General features: G+C 37.0%; 1 protein-coding gene across 3 annotated transcripts; it reads right to left on the bottom strand.

Moving 5' to 3' along the window:
- Nucleotides 1-707: 707 nt before the first annotated feature.
- Nucleotides 708-19054, bottom strand: LOC147380487 (uroporphyrinogen decarboxylase 1, chloroplastic-like). Of its 3 annotated transcripts, none has more exons than XM_086431646.1 (6): nucleotides 18865-19054; nucleotides 18628-18770; nucleotides 3913-4295; nucleotides 2914-3198; nucleotides 1825-2060; nucleotides 708-1105 (listed from the first exon to the last, which is right to left on the bottom strand). In XM_086431646.1, exons 1-6 carry the CDS (start codon nucleotides 18885-18887, stop codon nucleotides 934-936), a joined length of 1242 nt encoding a protein of 413 aa, XP_086287772.1. In that variant the 5' UTR covers nucleotides 18888-19054; the 3' UTR covers nucleotides 708-933. The 3 variants fall into 3 exon arrangements, with proteins under 3 accessions (XP_086287772.1, XP_086287773.1, XP_086287774.1); XM_086431647.1 differs by having other exon boundaries at nucleotides 18628-18767; XM_086431648.1 differs by lacking the exons at nucleotides 18628-18770; nucleotides 18865-19054 and adding an exon at nucleotides 5567-5709.
- Between the last annotated feature and the right edge of the window lie 5169 nt (nucleotides 19055-24223).

Raw genomic sequence — 24223 nt, 5'->3', positions numbered from 1 at the left:
ATGTAAATTTGAAACCCCCAATTTTAGTAATCCAGATTCCAGACACACAAGCAGGACTCGCTGTCCAAAGACCGATCCATTCTGATCTGTTAACTTGTATTCACGAATTGGGTACTGATGTGAATTCAATTAACCTATTGAATCAGTTTTGGATGAACCTACACAGAATACTTAGCAACCCGATTCAACTATGTCGAAAACCATAACATGGTTCAACTATGCCGAAATCCATATCTTCTACCGTTGCAAGTGTGTTCATGTTCACTCATTACATCAACCCGGGTAACTTTTGAGTCTTTCTCTCAGCCATTTACAAAACTTCTTAACTTAAAAACAAAGCCAAACCATCTCAATTGATTTTCTTATAGTTTATCGGTAATTGGGACTGTTACCCTATTTTCGTGAACATGTAGTTCTATAAAACATGGCATGGGATACATAGGGCCATGGTGCTTTCGAAGAACACCTCCACTTTACTTTTATTTTGATTAGCACACCTCCATTTTACTATCGAAGCCACAAATGATTCAAGCTGCATCATAAGTAATCACTTGGGCGACTCAACTTGGACAGATAAATCTCCACTGGACACCCTTTAAGCCCTGATTGGAAGCCTACTTTTCATCATCATTCTAATGAGAGATTCTCATTCTAACAATCAGACCAACATAGTTTCACTCCAAAGCAGAAAAAGGATAAGAAATGAATACAAAGAAATAAATACATTTTCATGAATTACCCCTAATATCAGTAACTAGAGATACAATAAGTACATGTATAGGCCCGGAGCTTTTGGTCAGTAGATTTGCCGAGAACCCATGAATTAAATAGAGATCGCACATTCACCGCAGAAGAAAAAGACGATTTGAACATGAAAGTAACTGCCGAAGGAATAAAAATCAATGGGCACGTCTTTAACCCCATAATTGGTCTTCAAACTACTACTTTGGAACTCTCCCTTGAGCGATCTTCAGAAAAAAGAGTATCGTACTTCAAGCTTCTTGCTACATCAAAGAAATGGGCAACAGCTTCTTCGGGTGTTCCTACAAGCACCCCATGCCCAAGATTAAGTATGTGACCCTTCTGTCCTGCACATCTCACAACCCTGCCAAAAATAATTCTCTCAGTTTTATCAAAAGGAATACTTTTGGAGTTTTACTCAACCAGTATAATCATCCAAGCCTTTGTAAATATTAATAAGAAAAATTATCAACTCAATTGAGTTAAAACATTAGAAACACTGTTGAATTGGCTTGAGTCTTTAACTTTGAAGGCCTGCAAAGAAAAGGTATGTCCGTCCCCTATCCCCTATCCCCTTTCCTCTCTCAAAAAGTGACTTTTGAAGTGTTTTTGTTAGATGGGTAAGAGTAACGTCTGTTATTGACCATAGTAACCAAGTCAGGATTCGGGAATAAGTCGACAAGGAAAAAATTTGAAAAAAAAAAAATCAGAAATATGCATATCTAGCTATGTTGAATGGTGCCGTTCTAGACATTTGTGAGCAACATCCTAGCGTGATTTGCATATCTAGCTATGTTGCACACATACCGCTATGGTCGTCTGACTACAACGCAAGTACACTGCCAGATTTGCCAACCCTAAAATATAGGATTTTTGGACTAGGAATTATATTTTAAACAGTTTAGAACAAAATAATTATTTCTACATAATAAGAATAATAATTAGATAGGTCGGATCTAATAATTTTCAACCATGGATTGGATAGTATTGAAATGATGGAGCATGTTTTGCGTCTCCCGTGAAAATAATAAGGGTTGGATTAATCTAGTCCAGCTCAAACTTCAAATACTCACAGAAACTAACCTTTGAATTTCATCTGTTAAGGCAGGAAGTGGTGAAAAAAGATAAGCTGGGTCTACATTTCCCTGAATACTGATTCCACTCCCTAACCGAAGCCTCCCATCTGCCATATCTACAGTCCAGTCAAGCCCAATAACATCGACTCCGGTTCCTTTCATGCGCTCAAGAAGGCCACCGTTACCATTGATGTAGAGGACTAGGGGTGTTTGAGGGCACTTTTTTCTTACTGCACCAACAATCTGCAGTTTAATCAATCCAAGTCAGAGCTAATATATCTTGCAAATTTAGTATGGTTAAAACTAAAAGCAGACAATTTTCACCAAAAGAAGGAAATCAGTTTTTCGATAGTGAGGTAGCAATCATAAGAGAGAGTAGAGTGAAGATCCCGAAAGGCTTCGCACTTCTTGAGAACCTAAGGAATATTTTCAACCCACCCTCTTTGCTTCAAGTACAAGCGTATTTAAAATTAAAAAAAAAAATAGAAATCAAAACCTTCCTACTTATGCATCTTATGCCAGAATAATTCGAGAACAAAAATAGCATAAATTATCCTTAGTTTCATATTTTTTCAGCTTTTGAACTTTACTTGGCCATAAATGCCTATGATATTCGGATACTTTTATTTGCTAATTTTATTCGGATACTCCAATATGCCTAGAGTACTCATGAACACGATACAGTTGCATGGATACTTCTATGTTAATAGTTTTCTCATCTTTATTGTAACATTAGTTAGTTCTCTCGTAACAAATTGCTTCTTTATCTTGTCGGTAAAAATGTGTAGCAAGCTTTACTAATCAAAGCCTTGCAATGTCAGAAGTTCCATTAGTGATGGCATGATTTAGATGCACAAAAACGATAATTAGAAAAAAAGAAGAAGCTGATATTGCATGACACTGGTTTCAAGAACTACATACGGGATTCACGGAAATGAAAAGTCATATCCCTGTTTCCCGTACCAGTATCCTATCTGGGGATCTTACATAGACACAAATAGTCAAATCTTGAGCTGGACAGGCTCATATGACCATAACATCTAGAAGAAAAATCAACATACTTCCATAACTTACAAAAAAGAAAATATCAAATTACCTCTTTAATATATGGTTTTGACCACTGCTCCCACATATCAGGTGGTAGCTGTCCACCCCATGAATCAAAAATCTGTATACATTGAGCCCCAGAATCTACTTGAAAAATGATATAGTCAGCTATCGCTTGTGTCAGATGAGAGAGAAGAGCCCTCAATACATGTGGGGCAGTATGACACATGCTCTTTATAGTTGTATATGTGCGAGTAGTGCCCCCTTCAACTATATAGGTAGCAATTGTCCATGGTGCTCCCACAAAACCCAGCACTGCTGCTTGATCCCCCACCTATATATAAAGGAAAAGTAAGATAATCACAAGCATAGTCACCAAATTCTCCGATTTATTGAAAAAGTCACAATTAGATCGTGACGCTTTGCTTCATCATTTAATCACAACTTTTTCAATAAAGTGTGACTTATACGAACTTCATGATTAAATCACGAACTTTGCAATTAAATCGGGTTAAAACAAAAGACAAAATTGAAGCACTAGTAAGAGAAGATGACCTTGATGAAGAAGATGGTGATCATTTTATTGATGAAGCATTAGATAATGATGATGTCATATAATATTTTTAAATTTTGAATAGTATATACCTTGAATGTGTTGTGGACTTGTGATTACTTGTTGTGGATGCAAGGATGATATCTGTATAGGGGGTTGGGGAAGAGGGGGGGGGGGGTGGTTTTTTATATGAGATATTTGGTGATATAATATATGAGAACACCACCTAGTATGAACAATTACAGATTTAAGCCTAGCCTGATATTTTCTGATTTTTCCCAAATTGATTTTACAGAATTTGTTGAATTTTTCCCTTGTCGACTTATTTCCAAATACCAACTTGGTAACTATGCGACAAGTAGGCAAACAAAAGGTCATCATTTACATGTTTGGCAAAAAACAAAACAATTATAATACCATATCTAAAATTTACTAATACAATCAGACTTTCCAAGGGAGGGTCAGATGAGTTGGTAGTGAAATTGAAAATTTTACCTCCCGGCGCAAAGTTTGTAGGGATTCCCGCACGAAATAAAGTTTGTCCAAGTCAATGGGATGCAAGGATTTCAACCCCTCTTCAGAACAAATCGGAGACTGAATAACAGGACCCTTTATTTCTTCTATGTCAAACGGAACACCAAATGCAGGTAAAGGTGTAAGTATGTCGGAGAAAATAATAACCCCGTCAGGATTGAAAGCTTTCCAAGGCTGCAAAGAAATTTCCACAATGAGATCAGTTGTCTCGGAGCGCTCTCTGAAGGATGGGTATTTCTCTGCAAGCTTTCTGTAAACAGCCATATACCTTCCTGCCTGACGCATCATCCATGCTGGAGGCCGAGTGACTAGTTCACCTCTTGCAGCCTTAACCAAGAGTGGATCTAGAAGAATATCAAAAGTCAAATTAAAACAAACTCCATATATTTCAAACAAGAAAAGCATTTCATTAGAAATTTAATTACACAATTGCCGGGTGATTTAAAAAACTTTCCAAGTTTAAGGGGCAACACTCTCTTATTGATGATTATCCCATACAATCACATAACAGTAATATTGATCTGAAACATGAAAAGATAATATTATCACATACAATGAGTATTAGAGCTTGGAATTGGACGTATGATTCGATTTCAGGAAGAACTGTACTTCTATCAGTACACCATCTGCGTCCTAAAGCTTTATCTATCTTCATTTTTTTTGCTAGTGTTGCTTCCACTTCTTTAGCCCAAGTTCTACTTTGGTATGTGTGCTCTCGAATCTTTTATTTATCTCCTCCTATTACCAAGTCTCTTGCTTGGTCTTCATTTGATAGGTTATTCCAGAAATTATTAATCGAAGGCCACACAAGAGACTTGGGACAAAGAGAAGATAAATAACTGATTCAATTGCACACATAATTCTGTAGAATTAGGGTCTAAAAATTGAAAATATCATTATAAAAGATGAAGACAGCAGGGCATTAGTATCAGATGGTATTATAGAGAAGCGTAGAAATGCAAGACAAGTTTTGAATTTTGTTGGCTAACTAAGTGGTTCACAAATATTTTGAAGACTGAAAAGATGACAAATGAATGGAGAAAAGTATTGTAGTACCTACATAAGAACAAAGAAGATCTAGAACTATACAAACTATCGGGGCAATCGATCTACTTAAGAAGAAATTGTGGGAAAGAGTGATAAAAGAAAGAACACAATAAAAAACAACGCTATCAGAGAACCAATTTGTTTGTACGCCAAATAGATCAATTATCGAGGTAATCTTTCTATTTCGATAAATGATAGATACATTTATAGAAAATAAAAAGAATCTTTATGTGATTTTTATTGAATTAGATAAAGCATATAAAACATTACCTAGATAGTTAATTTTGTGGTTATTAAAAAAGAAGCGAGTCCCAAATGGATTTATTGACAAAATTAAGGACATTGTATGGGAGGGTTGTGATAGAAGATTGAAGAAAGTAATTGTCAAGTCTCTTTTTGAGAGTTTGGCAGATATTTATATTAATAAAAGAGTTAATGGATATAAATGCCCTTACACATAAGAAACAAAAATAAATAAAAACTATTACTAAAACAACTAGGATTGAAATAACTAGATTATTTTCAATACTCCCCTTTAAGCTAGGGAAAATATATCAACTAAACCTACCTTGACAAGATGAGAATTAGTGACAGAAGGACCAATAGACTTCGTAAACATGTCAGAAGGTACAAAGACTGTCTGAAGATCACCAGATTGAATTTTCTCTTTAAGAACATCAACCTCAATATGCTTAGATCTTTCGTGAGGAACTGAGTCAGAAGCAAGTATGATAGCATACTTGTTGTCACAAAAACAAGTAGAGGAATTAAAAATAGGAAATCATAACTCTGTCAGCAAAGATCAAAGCCAAATAAACTCACATGTGTCAAGGGCCATATCATGATACTTAGCTTCAACAAAAGAATGAGAAACCACATTTTGTTTCTTACTTTTCCACGAGTTGGGTTATTACCATATAAAGTACAGAAACCAGAGGTAGATCTCATATCCGTAAGAGAACCAACATTTGTGAAACAAGACAAATGTGGTTGAGTAGTGGAAGAGTAGAAAAGCCCAAGATCAGGATTCAACTTTAAGTAATGAAGAATACGATAAACAACATCAAGATGAGAAGTATGCGAAGTATGCATAAACTAACTGACCACACTAATCACAAAAGACAAATCCGGTTTAGTGTTAGCCAAATAAATCAGACAACCTACGAGTCTCTGATAAGAAGAAGGATCCGATAAAAGATCACTAGATTCGGTATGAAAACGATGATTCTGATCCATAGAAGAGGAAGTAGACGACAACTAAGCATCTTAGTGTCTTGAAGAAGATCTAATGTGTATTTGTACTGAAATAACGAAATACCATGGTGAGAGCGAGTCACTTTTATCCCCCAAGAAGTACTTAAGTGGACCCAAGTCCTTAACCTCAAAAATATGACCCAATAACATCTTTACCCTATCAATCCACTGTGTATCATCTCTGGTTAAGATAATATCATCTACATACATTAGAACAATAGCACAACGACCATCCAAACTTCGATGAACAAAGCAAGTATGATTTAAGTGGCATCTGGTAAACTCCATAAACAAAATAACTATGAAATATCTATGACCATTAAAAACAGTAGCAAGGGAAGGTCCCTACACATCAGAATGAACTAAATCAAATATTGCATTAAATCGATGTATACGAGGAATATAAAAAGTACGTGTGTTTAGAAAGTTCGCATACAAAGCATTGAAATTTGTTTCCACTACAAATAGTTTTTAAAGCAGGGAATAAAAAACATAAGTGCTAAAAATTGGCATGTCCTAACCGAGCACGACATAAATCTAGAATCTTAGATGAAAATGTGTGGCTCCCAGAAGACGGAAGCCGGAACAACAGTAGGCTGAGATCCAAACAAGTACAACGCATCCCTCTCATACGCTTTGCCAAAAATCTTCCTTGAAATCAGGTCCTGAAAAATACAATGAGTGAGAAAAAAAGTAACTGAGCAATTTAGAGATTTAGTAATACTACTCACAGACAAAAGATTAAGAGATAAGTAAGGACATGAAACACAAAATCTAGGGAAATCCTGAAGGATAAAGGGATGATGCCCTTGTTGTGGATAAATGTAAGAGACCCATCAACAAGGCGAACCTCCCTATGAGTAGTAAGAAAAGTAAAAATAAAATGATTAGACTCACCGGTCATGTGATTAGAGGCATCAGAATCAATAACCCATGCTAGAGGAGTAGAGTCAGACTGAATGATGTGAAAAACAGATGATGTACCCAGAGGCGTAGTAACTAAGACCACAGTTGAAGATGAGTGAGTATGAGGATGAATCTAATCGTGGACAATAGTGACAATCTAAGTCTGTACCTGTTGCAAATCACTAGTGCCAAGTGAAAAAGGAGGATCAGTGAAAGGAATGGATGACGACTCCACTATAGCAACACGGGGAATAGACTGTCCCAAAGACGGAGTCGCTGGAGATCACAACAGATGAGGATAGAGATGAAAACAACATATTTTCTCATGGTCAGTCTTCCCACAAAGACTGCAAATAAGGCCATTCCTTTTATCACGACCACGACCACGGCCACAGCCACAATTCGCAGATCCCGAGGTATGAGAGTTGGAGAAACTCAAGTCGGCTGCTAGAGTCATTTGATCTGAGCTGGAGTAAAAAGAATACCAAGGACCTGAGTCCGAGAAGAAATAATATGAAAACGCTCATCACTGTCAATGGTCGCAAATATCTCAAATAAAGAAGGTAAAAGAGATGTGGAGAATCTTTGTCCGAAGTGCCTCAAACTCAGGACGTAAACCCATGAGAAACTGGTAGATTTGACGTCGAGCAATCATCTTAACCACATACCCGGCTGTCTCTACAGACAACTCAACCATAAACTTATAATGAGAAAATTCCTCCCAACGTGATTGAAGAAATCCAAAGTAATTAGTTACACTCTGAGTCCCTTGGGTAGCCTGGGTAATGTCTCGATAAAGCTTATAAATGCATTGAGTGCTGAACACAAAGATGAGATAACCTCATGGTACATGAACATGGTATAAATGTGATGCTACATGGAGTTAAATAGCCACCCAAGGATAATGCAGTTGTCGATCTCCCATGGTTCAAATTTGGGATTAGTAAGGGGTGATTTAGTAATGGTGCTTGAGAGCCATCTAGATTTCCCTCTACTACCCAAATAAATTTGCATAGATTGAGACCATGACTGAAAGTTTCTACCATCGAGAAGAGCAGTGGTAATACATTGAGCTGAAAAATTAGCCCCAAGAATAGTGTTGGAAGCCGTGGTAGCTTCGAAGTCATTACTTTGGCTTGAAGGCAAGTCTACGTGGACTTTGAAACCCGAGAGGGAATAAGCCATAAATCAACAAATAGTTATAGTTCACAAAAAATAGACCTAAAGAAAAATCTCGCAGTAGCCAAATTGCAGAACACTACTCTGTTGTTGTTGTTGTCATAGGGTTTTCAAACACACCACAAACACTCCAAAAACACTAATGCTTCTATCGCAGATCTTCAAAAAACACCCCAAGTTTTGTCGCAGGTTTTCAAAGATGTTGCAGTTGCTGCCGCGGCTCTTCTCAATTCCTACATAGTTACCAAGTTGGGGTTCAGGAATAAGTTGGCAAGGGAAAAATCTGGTAAAATCGGAAAACATCAAAAAAAAAAAGTCGAGAAAAAATTGTGCTTGGTTAGGGCTATGTAATTAGTCCTACTAGTGAGTGTTCCTATATTATATCATTAAGTTCCATATTAAACTAGAATGATAAATCACCAATTCCCATATTGATATCATTATGCATCCACAAACAAGTAACCACAGATCCACAAATCCACAACATATTCAAGGTTTATATTTTTCAAAATATAAAAAAAGATGACAATTATGAGTCCGAATTAAGATTCCTTAACAGATCAAAAACATCAAATCAATGTCATTCTCATTTGCATCCTCATTATTTTTGCATTGTTTGTGATTTAATCGTGAATTTCGTAAAAGTCACGTATTATTAAAAAAGACATGATTAAACCAGGGAAGGAAAAAGTCATGATTTAATCACGACTTTTTCAATTAGTCGGAGACTTTGACAAATATGCCTACAGTGGGTGTCACAAGCCTCCACAAACCTTATTGCTGCTGTTGCAGGTCTCCAAAGGCACCCAGGTGGTGTCGTAAGCCTCCATAGGCTCTGTTGCTATCCATAGACCTTCCTGCTACTGTCGCAAGTCTCCAAAGGCACCCTAGGTGCTGTTGCAAGCCTCCACAGGCTATGTTGTTGTTGTCGCAGGTCTCCAAAGGTACCCACAAGCTTTGTTGCTACCCACAGACCTTGCTGGTGCTATTGCAAGCCTCCACAAGCTATGTTGGTGCTATCGTAGGTCTCCAAAGGCACCCTAGGTGCTGTTGCAAGCTTCTATAATCCTTGCAGGTGCTGTCGCAACTCTTCAAAGGCATCCAACAGTACAACTTAAGGATAATCTTGGGGAGAAACACTAACGTAGGGAAAAAACGAATCGAAAAAGCCTATCAAAGGCAGAAACCCTATCGTAGGGTAAGATGCACAACGCAGAAAACTATTGTAACATGTGATCAAATCCCTATCGCCACATGCGATAAAGGGAATAAGAAACAAAAGGAAAAAAGGCCCCCGAAGGGGAGAAGGTCTAACAAAACGGCTCTACATTAGTAGGTCTCAAGGTCTAAGGATTAAAGGGGAGAAGAAGGGGTGAAAGACAAAGAGGGGAACCAAGGAGGGGGGATGAAAATCCCTGAGCTCTAAAATACATTGAAGAATTGAAGAAAGTAATTGTCAAATCTCTTTTTGAGAGCTTGACAGATATTTATATTAATAAAAGAGTTAATGGACACAAATGCCCGTACACATAAGAAATAGAAAAATAAAAGCTATTACTAAAACAACTAGGATGAAATAACTAGATTATTTCCAATAGTGACTAGTGTCAAACAAATAGTGAATGAGATAAATGTGTTCTGAGTTATGACTTACATTAAAGATCGACTTTGAGCCGGTAGTTATTTGCTCCAATTATGGTGAATTAACTACTCATTTCCAAGAGCTAGTTCCTTAAAGCATGTCATTTGCAAATAATGAAGTGTTAGTCGATAAGACTAGAGAGAGAGCCTAATCTTGATGATTTGATTAAATGTGGTTTTCAACTCCAAATTTTTGCTTCCTTTCCAAAGGAATAGGGAATCAGGGAATTACATTCTAATTCGCAACCCTTTCTCAGCTTGTAATTGGTCCCATTTCCTTTCTTTTCCAATTGAATTGGTGTGTTTTTTTTTTTTTTTTTTCCTTCGGAGGTTCTGTCCTTGTTTTTTGAGTGCACTCATAATGTTTTCTCCAAAAGGAAGAGATACTTGTGGGTTATTCTTCCTTTTACTGTATGTGGGGGCTCTGAAAAGAGAGGAACAAAATGGTGTTTCAAGGAGAGGAAAAGACCCTCCAAGAGGTGATACTAGATATTTTGGGCCTGTTTTATTTTTGGAGCAAGTTAAGCAAGGATTTCGAAGTAGTGTTCTTTGAGGACTTTGTTTTTAAGTGGGATTTTCTTTGCCATGTTTAGCTTGCTGGTGGGCATGATACTATCTTAAGTTGTTTGTGTTTCTTTGTTTTTTTACTTATTTGTTCTTTGTTCTCCTTGTACACCTCAGCCTTTGTTTTGTCTCTTCTTTTAAATAATTTTTTCTAATTAAAAAAAAAAAAAAAAAAAAAAAAAAAGATAGTCAATGCAAAACTAAAACTATAGAGAACTACTTTTGAGTTTGAGAACTACTTTTGAGGGCTTTAGAATAAGACTATCCAACATCAAGTATATGGGTACAATTGCAGTAATGACACTCATGGAGAATAACTTCTTGTGAAATTGATGATTAGAAGATACCAAAAAGAAATTATTTTTGTTATGTAGGTTCTATTATACATACAAATGAAGGTATTGAAGAGGATGTTTCCCATAGAAGTATAAACACATCCAAATCAAACTAAAAGAAAAATCTTATAAGACAATAGTAAAACAAGGTAGTTTTATGGAGCTAAACATTGAGCAATCAAGTTAACGAATTGAATGTAATTGAGATGGATTACAAAGAGAGATAAATTAGTAATAAAAGCATATATGAAAGATATAGACATAGCCCCCAATAAACTAAGAGAAAGTCAATTAAGATGGTTTCCTCACGTGCAATGAAGACCGATTAATATTCCCGGTTGGAATGAACGTACAAGTTGAAAGTTCTAAAGAACAGGATGAAGTCCCAATAGAACATGGATTGAGGTAGTGAAAGTGTATACGAACACACTTGCAATATCAAAATACATGGATCTCTAGGCAGAATTAATGAATAGAGGAACATGATTAATTTTTGTGATCAGGCTCAATTATCTGATTCGAAGTTAAAACCTAAATCTAGCAATATGTAAGGAAATAAAAACTAAGAACACACTATGTGTTGGAGATATTATGTGTTCTTGAAACAAATATTCTAAATCCAGAAAACAGATTGTAGAAAGTGTAGATTAGAAAAAATTTATTGATTTTAATGTGACTGAGGCATGGAAGAGCCGTTGTCCTTAAAACCAAATTCACACCCCTTTAAGATGATAGCCACAGTGCAAAAGGATCCGACGGTTGGTTTCCAAGATTCAACAGTCACGATCTTGCTAGTTGTGCACTCGAAAGTAACAGGTCTACAATGAACTCAATTGGTATAGTATGAGCAGCGAGAGATTTAGAGTAACTCAAACAGAGAAGAAGTAAGAGATCAGAAAGTTATTTTCTATGCTCTAACCTCTATGGCATACATTTATAATATAGTGGAAAACCTAACAGTACAAAGAAGCCCAACGAATTAATGGATTAAAGAGGGAGATAAATGACCCAAGATGTTTGGGCCTTAAATGATCTGTTTCTGAACGATGGAGGATCCAACTGGTTAATATACATTAATAATAACAGTTAGTTAAAATGGACCAATCAAATTTTAGCAAAAATTGACCTTTCACGAGCACCCACGTGAGACTTAAATCCGAGATTTGCACTCCCCTTAAGCGCATGTCGCATGCGCACACACGCATTAAGGTTTTTTGACGAGTTAACCCCAAACACAATGGACTGTAGTCCCATGGTACCTTAAGCCCCTATATGCACGGGAGGTCCACTCTCTTTCTCATCCATATTCAAGCAACTGAGAGAGTGGGATCTTTTATTAGGTGGGTACCACTCTTGTATTTATCTGATGTGGGACTAAAATTTGGAAGAGTTGTCACTACAATTCTCATAAACAAGAAAGTTAAGAGAATTTTTTACTTTCAACTTGTACAATAAAGGGAAAAACACTTTTAGCTTATGTTTTAACAATTGAGGAAATCTCTATATTTTACAAATAGCATTCAAGAGGTCTTGAGTTCAAACATTGTCCCCAACAAAACACAAGAATAGATTACATGATAAAACTATGAATTTATCAACAATTCCCCACAGATTCATAATTAAAGGGAAAAGGAAATGCTGCTTGTACAAGATGAAATATCAGATATCTAATGTCGATGTCTTTTGGACTTAATCAACTTTTAGTATAGATAGACAAAACTCACAGGGACTTGGTGTAACTACGTCACTTAAGCCTTTCCCTTTTAGTGTAAGTTAACTATCATATCATATATATCTTTCTTTCTAAGTCAATCGAGTTCTTATTATTTGACACTTTTCGGCTATGTATCGAATCTTTGTCTTTTCATGAATGCTCTAGAATACTTGCCCATAGTATTCATAGGAAGCGGCCCCACTCCCACATTCACATAGGTAAGTCCATCAAGTGTGTTCTATGACCATTACACACCACCCAAGAAGACTATGGACTTTATTAAGAACTTTTGTTCATCCTTAACTCGTCATAGAGAAGTACTACTCAACACCGTAGGAAATGGACAAAAAGTTTGTTAACTCCTTTTCACTAGTGCTTCACCAATTAGTTCAGTCACTTGTTATTACCCATTGAATCCACTTCTTGTTATCTCTATTCATGTAGAGTGAGTTTCCATCACAGACTAATTATTTATATAGGCATTAGTCCCATTTCCCTTGATGATTTACTCATTAACCCTCTAGTTAGTGGTTTTGTTAACGGATCTGCTATTTTATTTTCTGACCTGACAAAACCAATATCAATCACACCATCTGTCATTAGTTGTCTTACTATATTGTGTCTTAGCCAAATGTGTATACTCTTATCATTATATATATGATTTTTAATTGTTAGCCTTGGCTATAGCTGCCTGGTTATCACAATGAATGGGTATTGAAGGCATTGGCTTTTCCCATAAAAGAATATCTAGTAAAAGATTTCTCAACCATTCTACTTCAGTTCCTGCCAATTCCAAAGCAATGAACTCTGATTCCATAGTTGATTTGGACATGCATGTCTGCTTAGAAGATTTCCAAGAGACAACTCCTTCACCTAGTGTAAAGATATAACTACTAGTGGACTTAGCTTCATTGGATTTTAAGATCCAATTAGCAGCACTGTACCCTTCAAGTAAATTTGGACTTCCATTAAAATGTAAGCCCAAATCCATGATTCCCCTAAAAAATCTAAAAACCCTCACTAAAGTTGTCCAATGATCTCTACTAGGATTATTGGTGTATCTGCTTAACACCTCCACACAAAAACTATGTCCGGGTGAGTACAATTCATCAGATACAATAAACTTCTTATCATTCTTGCATACTCCTTTTGTGACACACTATCATCTCTATTTTTCTTTAATTTCATGTTAGGATAAAAAAGAGTTAAAACGGATACACTATCAAAATGCCCAAACTTTTTAAGTACTTTTCTACTTTTTAAGTACTTTTTCTACATAATAGCTTTGAGATAGGACATACCCTTCATCTTTCTTTGTGATTTTAATTCCTAGCATGACATTAACTTCTCCTAAGTCTTTCATATCAAACTTAGAGTTTAAAAAAGATTTGATATCTTCAACTACTTTAAGACTAGTTCCCATGATCAACATATCATCTACATACAAACAAATGACCACACCAGTCTTACCTCTAAATTTGCTATAAACACATTTATCACAATCATTGAAGACATACCCACTAGATTTGAGCACATAATCAAATTTCTGACTTCATTGCTTAGGTGCTTGTTTTAGTCCATATAAGGACTTTACAATTCTACAAACTTTATTTTCCTGACCATGTACCACACACCCTTCTGGTTGATCCATATAGATTTCTTCTTCTAAATCACCATTTAAAAATGTTGTTTTGACATCTATTTGGTGAATAACTTGCTTATATATAGAGACTAGGGCAACCAAGACTCTAACTATAGCAATTCTGAAGACTGGAAAATAAGTATCAAAGAAATCTACCCCCTCTTTTTGTTTAAAGCCTTTAGCTACTAACTCGCTTTAAATTTGTCTATGGACCCATCTATTTTTAATTTCTTTCTAAAAATCCATTTGCAACCAATAGGTTTGGTGCCTTTAGAAAAATCAACTAACTCCCAAGTATTGTTTAACATAATTGACTCTAGTTCACTATTAATAGCTTTTTTCCAAAAGACTGCATCAGAAGAAGTCACAACCTCTTGGTAAGTCACAAGATCGTCATCTACTAAGTAAGTATAAAACACATCTCCTAAGTTAGTTTCTTTTCTAACTCTCTTACTTCTTCTAATTTCTATTTCTTCTACTACCTCAGTGTGATCTTGTGAAGAAGCTTTAATTATTGATCTTTCACTAATGTTCTCAATAGGGATTTTTCACTAAGATTCAACAGGGATATTTTTCACTAAGATCTTTTACTAATGATCTTTCCCAAGTTAGTTTCTTTTCTAACTCTCTTACTTCTTCTAGGTTCTATTTCTTCTACTACCTTAGTGTGATCTTGTGAAGAAGATTCAATTATTGATTTTTCACTAATGTTCTGAACAGGGATATTTTTCCTTTTAGCATCCAAGGATGTTCTATCCTTCATTGGAAAAATACTTTCAAAAAATTCTAAATCTAGCTTCAATTATAACATTAGCTTCATAATCATTTCCATTTGACCTCAAAGTTAAAAATCTATATGAAGAACTATTTTCTGAATATCCTAAGAATGCACAGTCAACGATTTTAGGACCTATCTTTTTCTTTTTGGTTTCTGGGAGTCCTACCTTACACAAACACCCCCACACTTTAAGGTAACCTAGGTTAGGTGCATAACCCTTCCATAACTCATAAGGAGTTTTTCCTAATTTCCTATGAGGAATCCTATTAGTAATATGACAAGCAATTAAAATAGCTTCTCCCCATATGTTAAAGGGAATTCCTGAATTTATAAGTAAAGCATTCAACATCTCTTTAAGTAACCTATTCTTTCTTTCTGCTATACCATTTGACTCGGGAGAATATAGAGGAGTTACTTCATGAATAATTCCATTTTGTTCACAAAATTGACTTAAAATATTTGACTCATATTCTCCTCCTCTGGTTGATCTCAATTTTTTTATTTTCCTATTAAATTGATTTTCTATCTTATTTTTATACTTCAAAAACATATCTTCTGCTTCATTTTTATTTCTTAGAAGATAAACTCTCATATATCTAGAATAATCATCTATAAAGGTAATATAATACCTTTTACCTCCCTTTGAATCAAGGTTCTTAAAGTCTCCTTAATCACTGTGTATAAGACTAAGAAGTTCTGACGTGGTTCTAGATACATTAAGATGTGGTTTGTGGGTAAACTTTGATTCTACACAAATTTCATATTTTTCATACTCTTTAATTTCTAAATTTGGTAGAATCCCTAAATTCTTTAATTTCTTTAATTTTCCTATACTAGTGTGACCTAGTCTAACATGCCAAAGAGAAGTAAACTCAATAAGATATGCAGAAGAAGTACTTTCATTCATAACATTCAGTACAAAAAGTCCCCGATTAGAATACCATTTTCCTAAAAATACCCCATTTTTAGTCGATAAGAGTTTATCAGATTTAAAAACAAGTTTCACTCATGCTTTGTTCAAGAGAGAACTAGAAATTAAGTTTCTTTTAATAACAGGGACAAAAAACATCAGTAAGCATCAATGTCTTTCCAGAAGTCAGTTTGATCAGTACTTTGTCTTTTCAAGCAACTTGAGATGTCTTTGAGTCTCCTAAGTAGACTACCTCATCCCCTACTGGATTATAAGAGGTAAACATCTTTCTGTTTCCACAAACGTGCCTTGTAGCACTAGTGTCAACAACCCACTCCCTTGTGTTTTCCACAAGGCTGACCTCTGAAATAACTACCATTATAGTGTCTCCGTCCGTCTCTGTCAGGTTCACTACATTCTGCCTTGGTCTTTCTTTAGTCTTCTTGAACCTACACTCCATAGCGAAGTGTCCAGGCTTTCCACGGACATAGCAATTTCCTTTAGGTTTCTTGAATCCACTAATGTTCTTTACCTTAGTTTCATCCTTCTTGAATGTCTTCTTTGGCTTGAATTTGGTGAACTAAGAACCCCCTTTGACAAGGTTAGCTTTTGTAACATGTTCCTTTAATTTTCTGTTGTTCTCTCTTTGCCTACTGATTTCTTCTATGTTGATGTGAACGATGAGATCTTCAAGGGTTGTCTTTCTTTTTCTGCCTTAAGTTTGTTTTGTATTCATTCCAACTTGGAGGTAATTTTTCAATTAGAGACCCAACAACAAACTGTTCAGGTAACTTAATACCTTCATAGGTTAATTCGTGAACAATATTTTGAAATTCGGTCACTTGGTCCATAATCGATTTTCCATCAATTATTACAAACTCTAAAAATGTTTTCACTACATATTTTTTAACCCCTGCATTTTCAGTTACATATTTTTTCTCTAAAACCCCCCATAATTCTCTAGATGTCTCATATACACAATAAATGTCATACAGGGTGTTTACAAGACAAGATAAAATGTAATTTCTACAAATCTCATATGCTTTGTTCTAGTTTTGTAGGTTGGGATCTGTTTCTATCGGTTTTTTCCCTTCAGAACAAATAAAACATTTAGGACTTCAAGGAAGAACAACATTTTTTGGCTCCATCTTTAATAAAATATTTATTTCCTCAATTATTGAAACATAAGCTAAAAATGTTTTTCCCTTTTTTTTTATAAGTTGAAAGTCAAAGATTCTCTTAACTTTCTTCTTTGTGAGAATTGTAGAGATAACTCTTCTAAAATTTAGTCTCACATTGGATAAATACAAAAGTGATGCTCACTTAATAAAGGATCCCACCTTTTCACTTGCTTAAATGTGAATGAGAAAGAGAATGGACCTCGCGCACACATGGGGGCCCAAGGTATTTTGGGACTGCAGCCCATTGTGTTTGGGGTCAACTTGTCGAAAAACCTTAATGTGTATGTGCGCATGCAACACACGAGCAGGGGGGTGTAAATCTCTAATTTAAGCCTCACGTGGGTGTGCGTGAAAGACCCATTTTTACTAAAATTTGATTGGTCCATTTTAACTAATCGTTATTATTAATGTGTGTTGACTGTTTAGATCCTCCAAAGTTCAAAAACAGATCATTTAAGACCCAAATATTTCGGGTCATTTTATCTTTCTCTTTAATATATTAATTCGTTGGGCTTCTTTGTACCGTTGGATTTTCCACTATATTAGAGAAGTATGCCATAGAGGTCAGAACATAGAAAATAACTTTCTGATCTCTTACTTCTTCTTCTTTATTCGAGTTACTCTAAATCTCTCGCTGCTCATATTAGACCGAGCAAGTTCGTTGTAGACCTGCTACTTTCGAGTGCACGACTAGTATGATCATGACTATTGAATCTTGGAAACCAACCACCAGATCCTTTTGTATTGTGGATATCATCCTAAAAGGGCGCAAATTTGATTTTAAGGACAACGGCTTTTCCGTGTCTTAGTTACATCAAAATTGATAAGTTTTTTTTCCAATCTACACTTTCTACAATCTATTTTCTAGATTTAGAATACTTGTTTTAAAATCATAGAATATCTCCAACAATCTTAAAACCAAATTATCTTTTTGTTTTGCTTCTTAAGACATGCATTTTAAACATGAACACGTGAAACCAGACCTACTAAAACCAGAACCATTTAACAGAAAATAACTTTTTGATCTCTTACTTCTTCTCTGTTTGAGTTACTCTAAATCTCTTACTGCTCATACTAGACCGATCGAGTTTGTTATAGACCCGCTACTTTCGAGTGCATGACTAGCAGGATCGTGACTGTTAAATCTTGGAAACCAACCGTTAGATCTTTTTGCACAGTGAATGTCATCTTTAAGGGGTGCAAATTTGGTTTTAATGACTACGGCTCTTCCGTGCCTCATTCACATCAAAATCGATAAGTTTTTTCCAATCTACACTTTCTACAATCTGTTTTCTGAATTTAGAATACTTGTTTCAAGAACACAGAATATCTCCGACACCATGAACATCAATATCAACTGGCGCAAAAATGTTGATCCAGCCTTTTGTCTAAAAACCAAGAACACCGTAGACATCACATTTTAGGGCATAATTGGATCAAATTTCGTTCTCTTTCTTCAGAAATAGATACCGAAAGACAATTATTGAAGATAATTTTGAGAAGAAATGGAAATGAAGTAGCAAACCAGAAGCAGCGAGGGTCGCCCTTGGAATTCTTTTTTGGATGAAATTGGTTTTATAGGAAACTTTAGTTCGAATTCCTCCATTTGAGAGAAACCCAGGCTGTTCGAACCAGCTTGAAGAGCTCCAACCGATTGAACAACAGCTGCTGCTCACATTGAAATTTCAAGTCAGAATTACAACAGAAACCGTAGAGAGAGAGAGAGAGAGAGAGAGAGAGAGAGAGAGAGATGTTTGGGAACCTCGTTAGAGAGCAGGAACTCATTTGAGAAGACTTGGCAAAGATGTTGTTCTTCAGCACTTCTTCTCTCTCCTTATCTCCTTTTCAGGTTTCAGGCTCTCAACGTCTATCTTTCAGTGCTAGAGATAGAGGGGAGATCTCATGGTGCAACGCATGTGTAAATTTCTCTTATGTGGTATCGCCCCTAGGGCTTAATGGATCGGATCAGACCTGAAATCCATTCAGAAAAAACGAGTTCGGATTAACGATGGTTAAATACCCAACCCAAGTAACTTATCTTTATTAATTTGTATGGTTACTTTCATGAGAGGATTTACCCGGTAGACCCAACTAAACCTCATTTTATAAATTTGTTACCGAGTAAACACTGGGATCCACGTCACAAAATTCAAATTTATGTTAATTTGTTATTTAACATACCTTAGAGTGGATTCTAACGACATCAATTATCGTTTCCAAAAACATGATCTAATGTCATAAGGTTATAAAAGATAAAATTCTAATAACTTAAAAAAAAAAAATCCAAAAACAAAAATTAATTTTAACCATTGTATTTGAATTTTAAATTTAGGAGTTCAGTAACCATCTATTTTCAACACCTAAAGTTTATAAAGATTTTATTTTTTGAATTTATTATTTCAATTCTAAGTTTTTCCATGAAACCTAGAAGGCTGCGTTGTTGGATTGCCAATTTGATCATCCATGTGAGTCCAATGATCTTTGATAAGATTTGAAATCTTACTACGTTAGTCATAGTAGTATGATTCATAAAGTAAGGTTTGTTGAAGTAACAAATTTGATAAAGTAAGGGAGTTTCTGCAATAAATGCAACATATAGGTCTGTCTAGTAAAATCTCTCAACTTTCATAACATGGATCAATAAGACGCCTCCCCATGAGCCAGTGACTAATAAAGTAAAGTAAGGTTGAGTCAGGAGAAACATATGTCTCATCCATGAAGCCTCACTCAACAAATGAGTTAGTTAATTGAGATATCCACGTCAACATAGCCAAATCCTTGAGAAGACCTAACTTCAGTGACACATGACTGTAGACACCCGAATTTGAGCGGGCCCTCGACGCAAGATGCCCCAAAAAATTAAAAAATCGGAATGGGCTACAAAGCCCAAACCTACAAAATACAATGCATTTTCAATTAATAAGGTTCGAGGCCATTGACGTGGCCCATGGACCCGCACACCTCACCACTCTCAAAATCCATCCAACTCAAGCCCAATTCAACATAAACCCAACTCAACACTATTCTATCCAAGCCCACAACCCTACCCAATCCATTATCTAAGTCCACAACCCTACCCAATCCATTACTAAAGCCCAAAGCCCAATCCACTACCCAAACTCAATCTAACCCATCATCATCTCATCAAACCAATCACCAGAGATGACACATGTCATCATCTCCTTCCACCTCCCTCATCTAATCAACTCAACCTATAACCCTACCCCCTAACCTAACCTATCCCCCATCCTCTCATCATCAACAACCCACAACTCAACCCATAACCCTACCCTAACCTAACCTATCCCCCATCCTCTCATCATCAACAACCCCCAACTCAACCCATACCCTATACACACCCTAAACCTATCCCTCATTCTTTAACCACCCACATCACAACCCATATCTATCCATCACTTTCCCTTAAAACACTCCCATAAAATCACCTCAACCCATACCTCAACCCATACTTCCCATACTCTTCTCTCTAATCATCTAACCACCATCACCAATCAACCAATCTCTCCATCTCTCCATTTGCCACATGTCATCATCCCTTCAATCCTCTCAAAATCAAACCAATCACCACTCATCTCTCCAAATCAAACACCATACTTCTTCAACCATCTCAACACTCTTTCTCCAAACAACTCCCTTACACCACCACTCCTCCCATCAACCATCACTCATCTCATCCCACCAAACACTCTACCCAAATGGATTTGGGTAAGATCCAAACCATTTGGGTTAAAACACAACCCATTTCCATCATTACAAAAATACCCTCATTCTCATCTCAAATTTCATACCCTTTCCTCTCTAACCCATGCCATTATCCACCATTCTAAACCCTCACCCTATTATACCCCTAAAATACATCCCAACTTCTATAAAAACCCCTCCATTCTCTTCCTACACTAACTAATGAAAAATTAAGAAAAAATCCTCAAAATACTACAACTCTCTACTTTACTCTCTTCACTACACTCAACTCTCATCTCATCTCAACACTCTACTTTCAACACATCACTCTCAACTCAACTCAATCTTCTACAACTTCAAGGAAGCAAGTCCAAGTCCACTCAAAAGAAGAATATCAAGAAAAGGCTTGAAGATCAAGATTGGACAAGGTGGGTTCAACAAGGAACACCCCCTCTACATCCCCTCTTCTACTTTCCCTTTTCCCACACTTTGCACACACCACAATGATTTGAGTTCTTCAAGGGCCCCTTTTTCAATAAGGGTGCCCTCAATGGACTAAATCAATATCAAAGCCCCTCACACTTGAGGGCATACATCAAGTTATTTTTCATTTATTTTCTTTTATCTTAAAAATGATCGAATCCGAGGTTACCACTTTACGTGGGTGGAGTAGGGTGCCTAACACCTTCCCTACTCCATAAATGGACCCCCTTACCTTGAATCAAGGTTGGACCACGTGCATTATCCGACGAGAGTCATCAAACATACAATGTATGATTTTTTCAAAAATGTGACGTCGGGTGACCATTCACACCCTTTTATCAATTTGAATGGTGGCGACTCCAAAACACCCCAAAGTGGAGGGATGTTTGAAAAATATCGAAATTCCGTGTCCACAGCTTGGCGACTCCACTGGGGAAGCAAGACTAGTGGGTCCGACCCTCTTTTAATTCGGTCATTATTTCTATAAAAAAAAAAATGTGTGTTTTCATTTCCGTATTTGTGCTTACCTTCTAACATTTTTCATGTCTCTTTTTTTCTATTCTTATTTTCATTGGAGAATGCTTGTAATATTTACTTATTTTGCGCTTTGTATATGTGTTTTATTTTGTTGGACAAAGGATGTAAGGATGGATACAATTCAAAGAATGCACGCACATGCACATGCGACTCACACCCCTATGCATAAGCCACCCCCCCTCCTCTTTAAATTTCTAACCCCGGATGCCGGTACTCTCAAGCCCCCGAGATCGCTATTTTGGGTGGCTGGGAGGAGAACATCCACCCCATTCACCAACCTAAGATGTGTGCACTTTGGTGTCCATCAAGGTTTGAAGAATGGGTAGCCGGAAAATTACCTACAAACCGCATGCATCGAAGCGTAATTAATAGACAAAGGACACTAAGATTCCAATTTAATTTCGTATCCATCCCACTTGTGTGTGTTTATAATTTTATTTATCATTTTTTTTTGTAGCCCACGATGGCAAGTTGTATAGATTTTAGGATTTTTTTTGTTTTGTTCTCATTTATATGTCCCCCTAGGTAAAAGGGGGAAATTGTTTTTTTTATTTTTTCTGCATCATCAAAAAAAAAAAAAAAAAAGTGACATTTTTGTGGCCAAGCCAAAAAAACAGAGGCTATGTGCCTCAAAACTCAGAAATTTTCGGGTCAAAACGGGATGAGGATCAAAAACAGAGCAAGGTTGCAAGGCCAGAAAAGGTTCTGGTCCGTGCTTGAAGCACGGACTCAAGAAATTTTGTCAAGTCCGTGCTTAGAACACGGACTGGACAAATGTCTTCGGTCCGTACATGAAGCACGGACCAATGGAAAATTTCTTATGTTCTGGTCCGTACTTAAGCACGGACCAGCCCAAAGGTGTTAGTCCGTACTGAAGAACGGACCAAAAAAAAAAAAAAAAAAAAAAAAAAATTTTGATGTTCTGGTCCGTACTTGAAGCACGGACCAGCCAAAAAATGCTAGGTCCGTACTTGAAAAACGGACCCTGAAAAAAAAAAAAAAAAAAAAAAATTTTTTTTTTCATTTTTGTTCCTTATGTCAGTCTTGACAACTTTTCTTCTCGAAGTTTTTTTATTTTGAGTTTTAAAGCTTGAAAACGATCAAATGATTCACTTTACTAGAAAACTCAGGGCCTACCACTTGTAATCAATCCCACTCCAAACGGATTTTGCCTAACGTGGCTCACTATCGATTTTGATCATAATCAAACTTGTCCTTCATGAAGTATTCATTCTAAACTGGGTCCCCGACCCAGACCCATTTCAAACTGGGTCCACGACCCAGATCCGTTTCCAACTGGGTCCACGACCCAGATCATATCAAACTGGGTCCCCGACCCAGACCCATTTCAAACTGGGTCCACGACCCAGATCCGTTTCCAACTGGGTCCACGACCCAGATCATATCAAACTGGGTCCCCGACCCAGACCCATTTCAAACTGGGTCCACGACCCAGATCCGTTTCCAACTGGGTCCACGACCCAGATCATGTCCAACTGGGTCCACGACCCAGATCCGTTTCCAACTGGGTCCACGACCCAGATCCAATCAACTGGATCCACGACCCAGATCCATGTCCAACTGGGTCCACGACCCAGATCCATGTCAAACTGGGTCCACGACCCAGATCCGTTTCCAACTGGGTCCACGACCCAGATCCAACCAAACTGGGTCCACGACCCAGATCCATATCAAACTGGGTCTACGACCCAGATCCATTTCCAACTGGGTCCACGACCCAGATCCAACCAAACTGGGTCCACGACCCAGATCCATATCAAACTGGGTCTACGACCCAGATCCATTTCCAACTGGGTCCACGACCCAGATCCAACCAAACTGGGTCCACGACCCAGATCCATATCAAACTGGGTCTACGACTCAGATCCATTTCCAACTGGGTCCACGACCCAGATCCAACCAAATTGGGTCCACGACCCAGATCCACATCAAACTGGGTCCACGACCCAGATCCATGTCAACTGGGTCCACGACCCAAATCCAATCAAACTGGGTCTATGACCCAGAACCATGTCAACTGGGTCCACGACCCAGATCCAATCAAACTGGGTCCACAACCCAGATCCATGTCAACTAGGTCCATAACCTAGATCCACAACAAATCAAGTCCACGACCCATAGCGAATCAAGTTCATGATCCATCTATGATCTAATAAAGATAACAACCAATCAACCGACTCCAACACATTCAACCTTTTCAAAAAAAAAAAAGGAGATGTTAACAAAGCACCAATTGCAGTCCTTGATCAAAGTCGGTGCCTAGAAAGATCTTACCCTGTGATACGAGGGGATAGACTACGTCTATTCAGGGAACAAGGTGATTTAAGAGTGCCATTGTGCGCCGCCTCTTCCTTGGAGATCCGCCTGGCCGACGATGA

Source organism: Akebia trifoliata, unplaced genomic scaffold (genome assembly GCF_017979445.1).
Source record: "Akebia trifoliata isolate Shusen 1 unplaced genomic scaffold, ASM1797944v1 Contig01390, whole genome shotgun sequence".
Lineage (NCBI taxonomy): Eukaryota > Viridiplantae > Streptophyta > Magnoliopsida > Ranunculales > Lardizabalaceae > Akebia > Akebia trifoliata.
The sequence above is the reverse complement of the archived record's forward strand: the minus strand, read 5'-3'. Positions and strand labels throughout refer to the sequence as shown.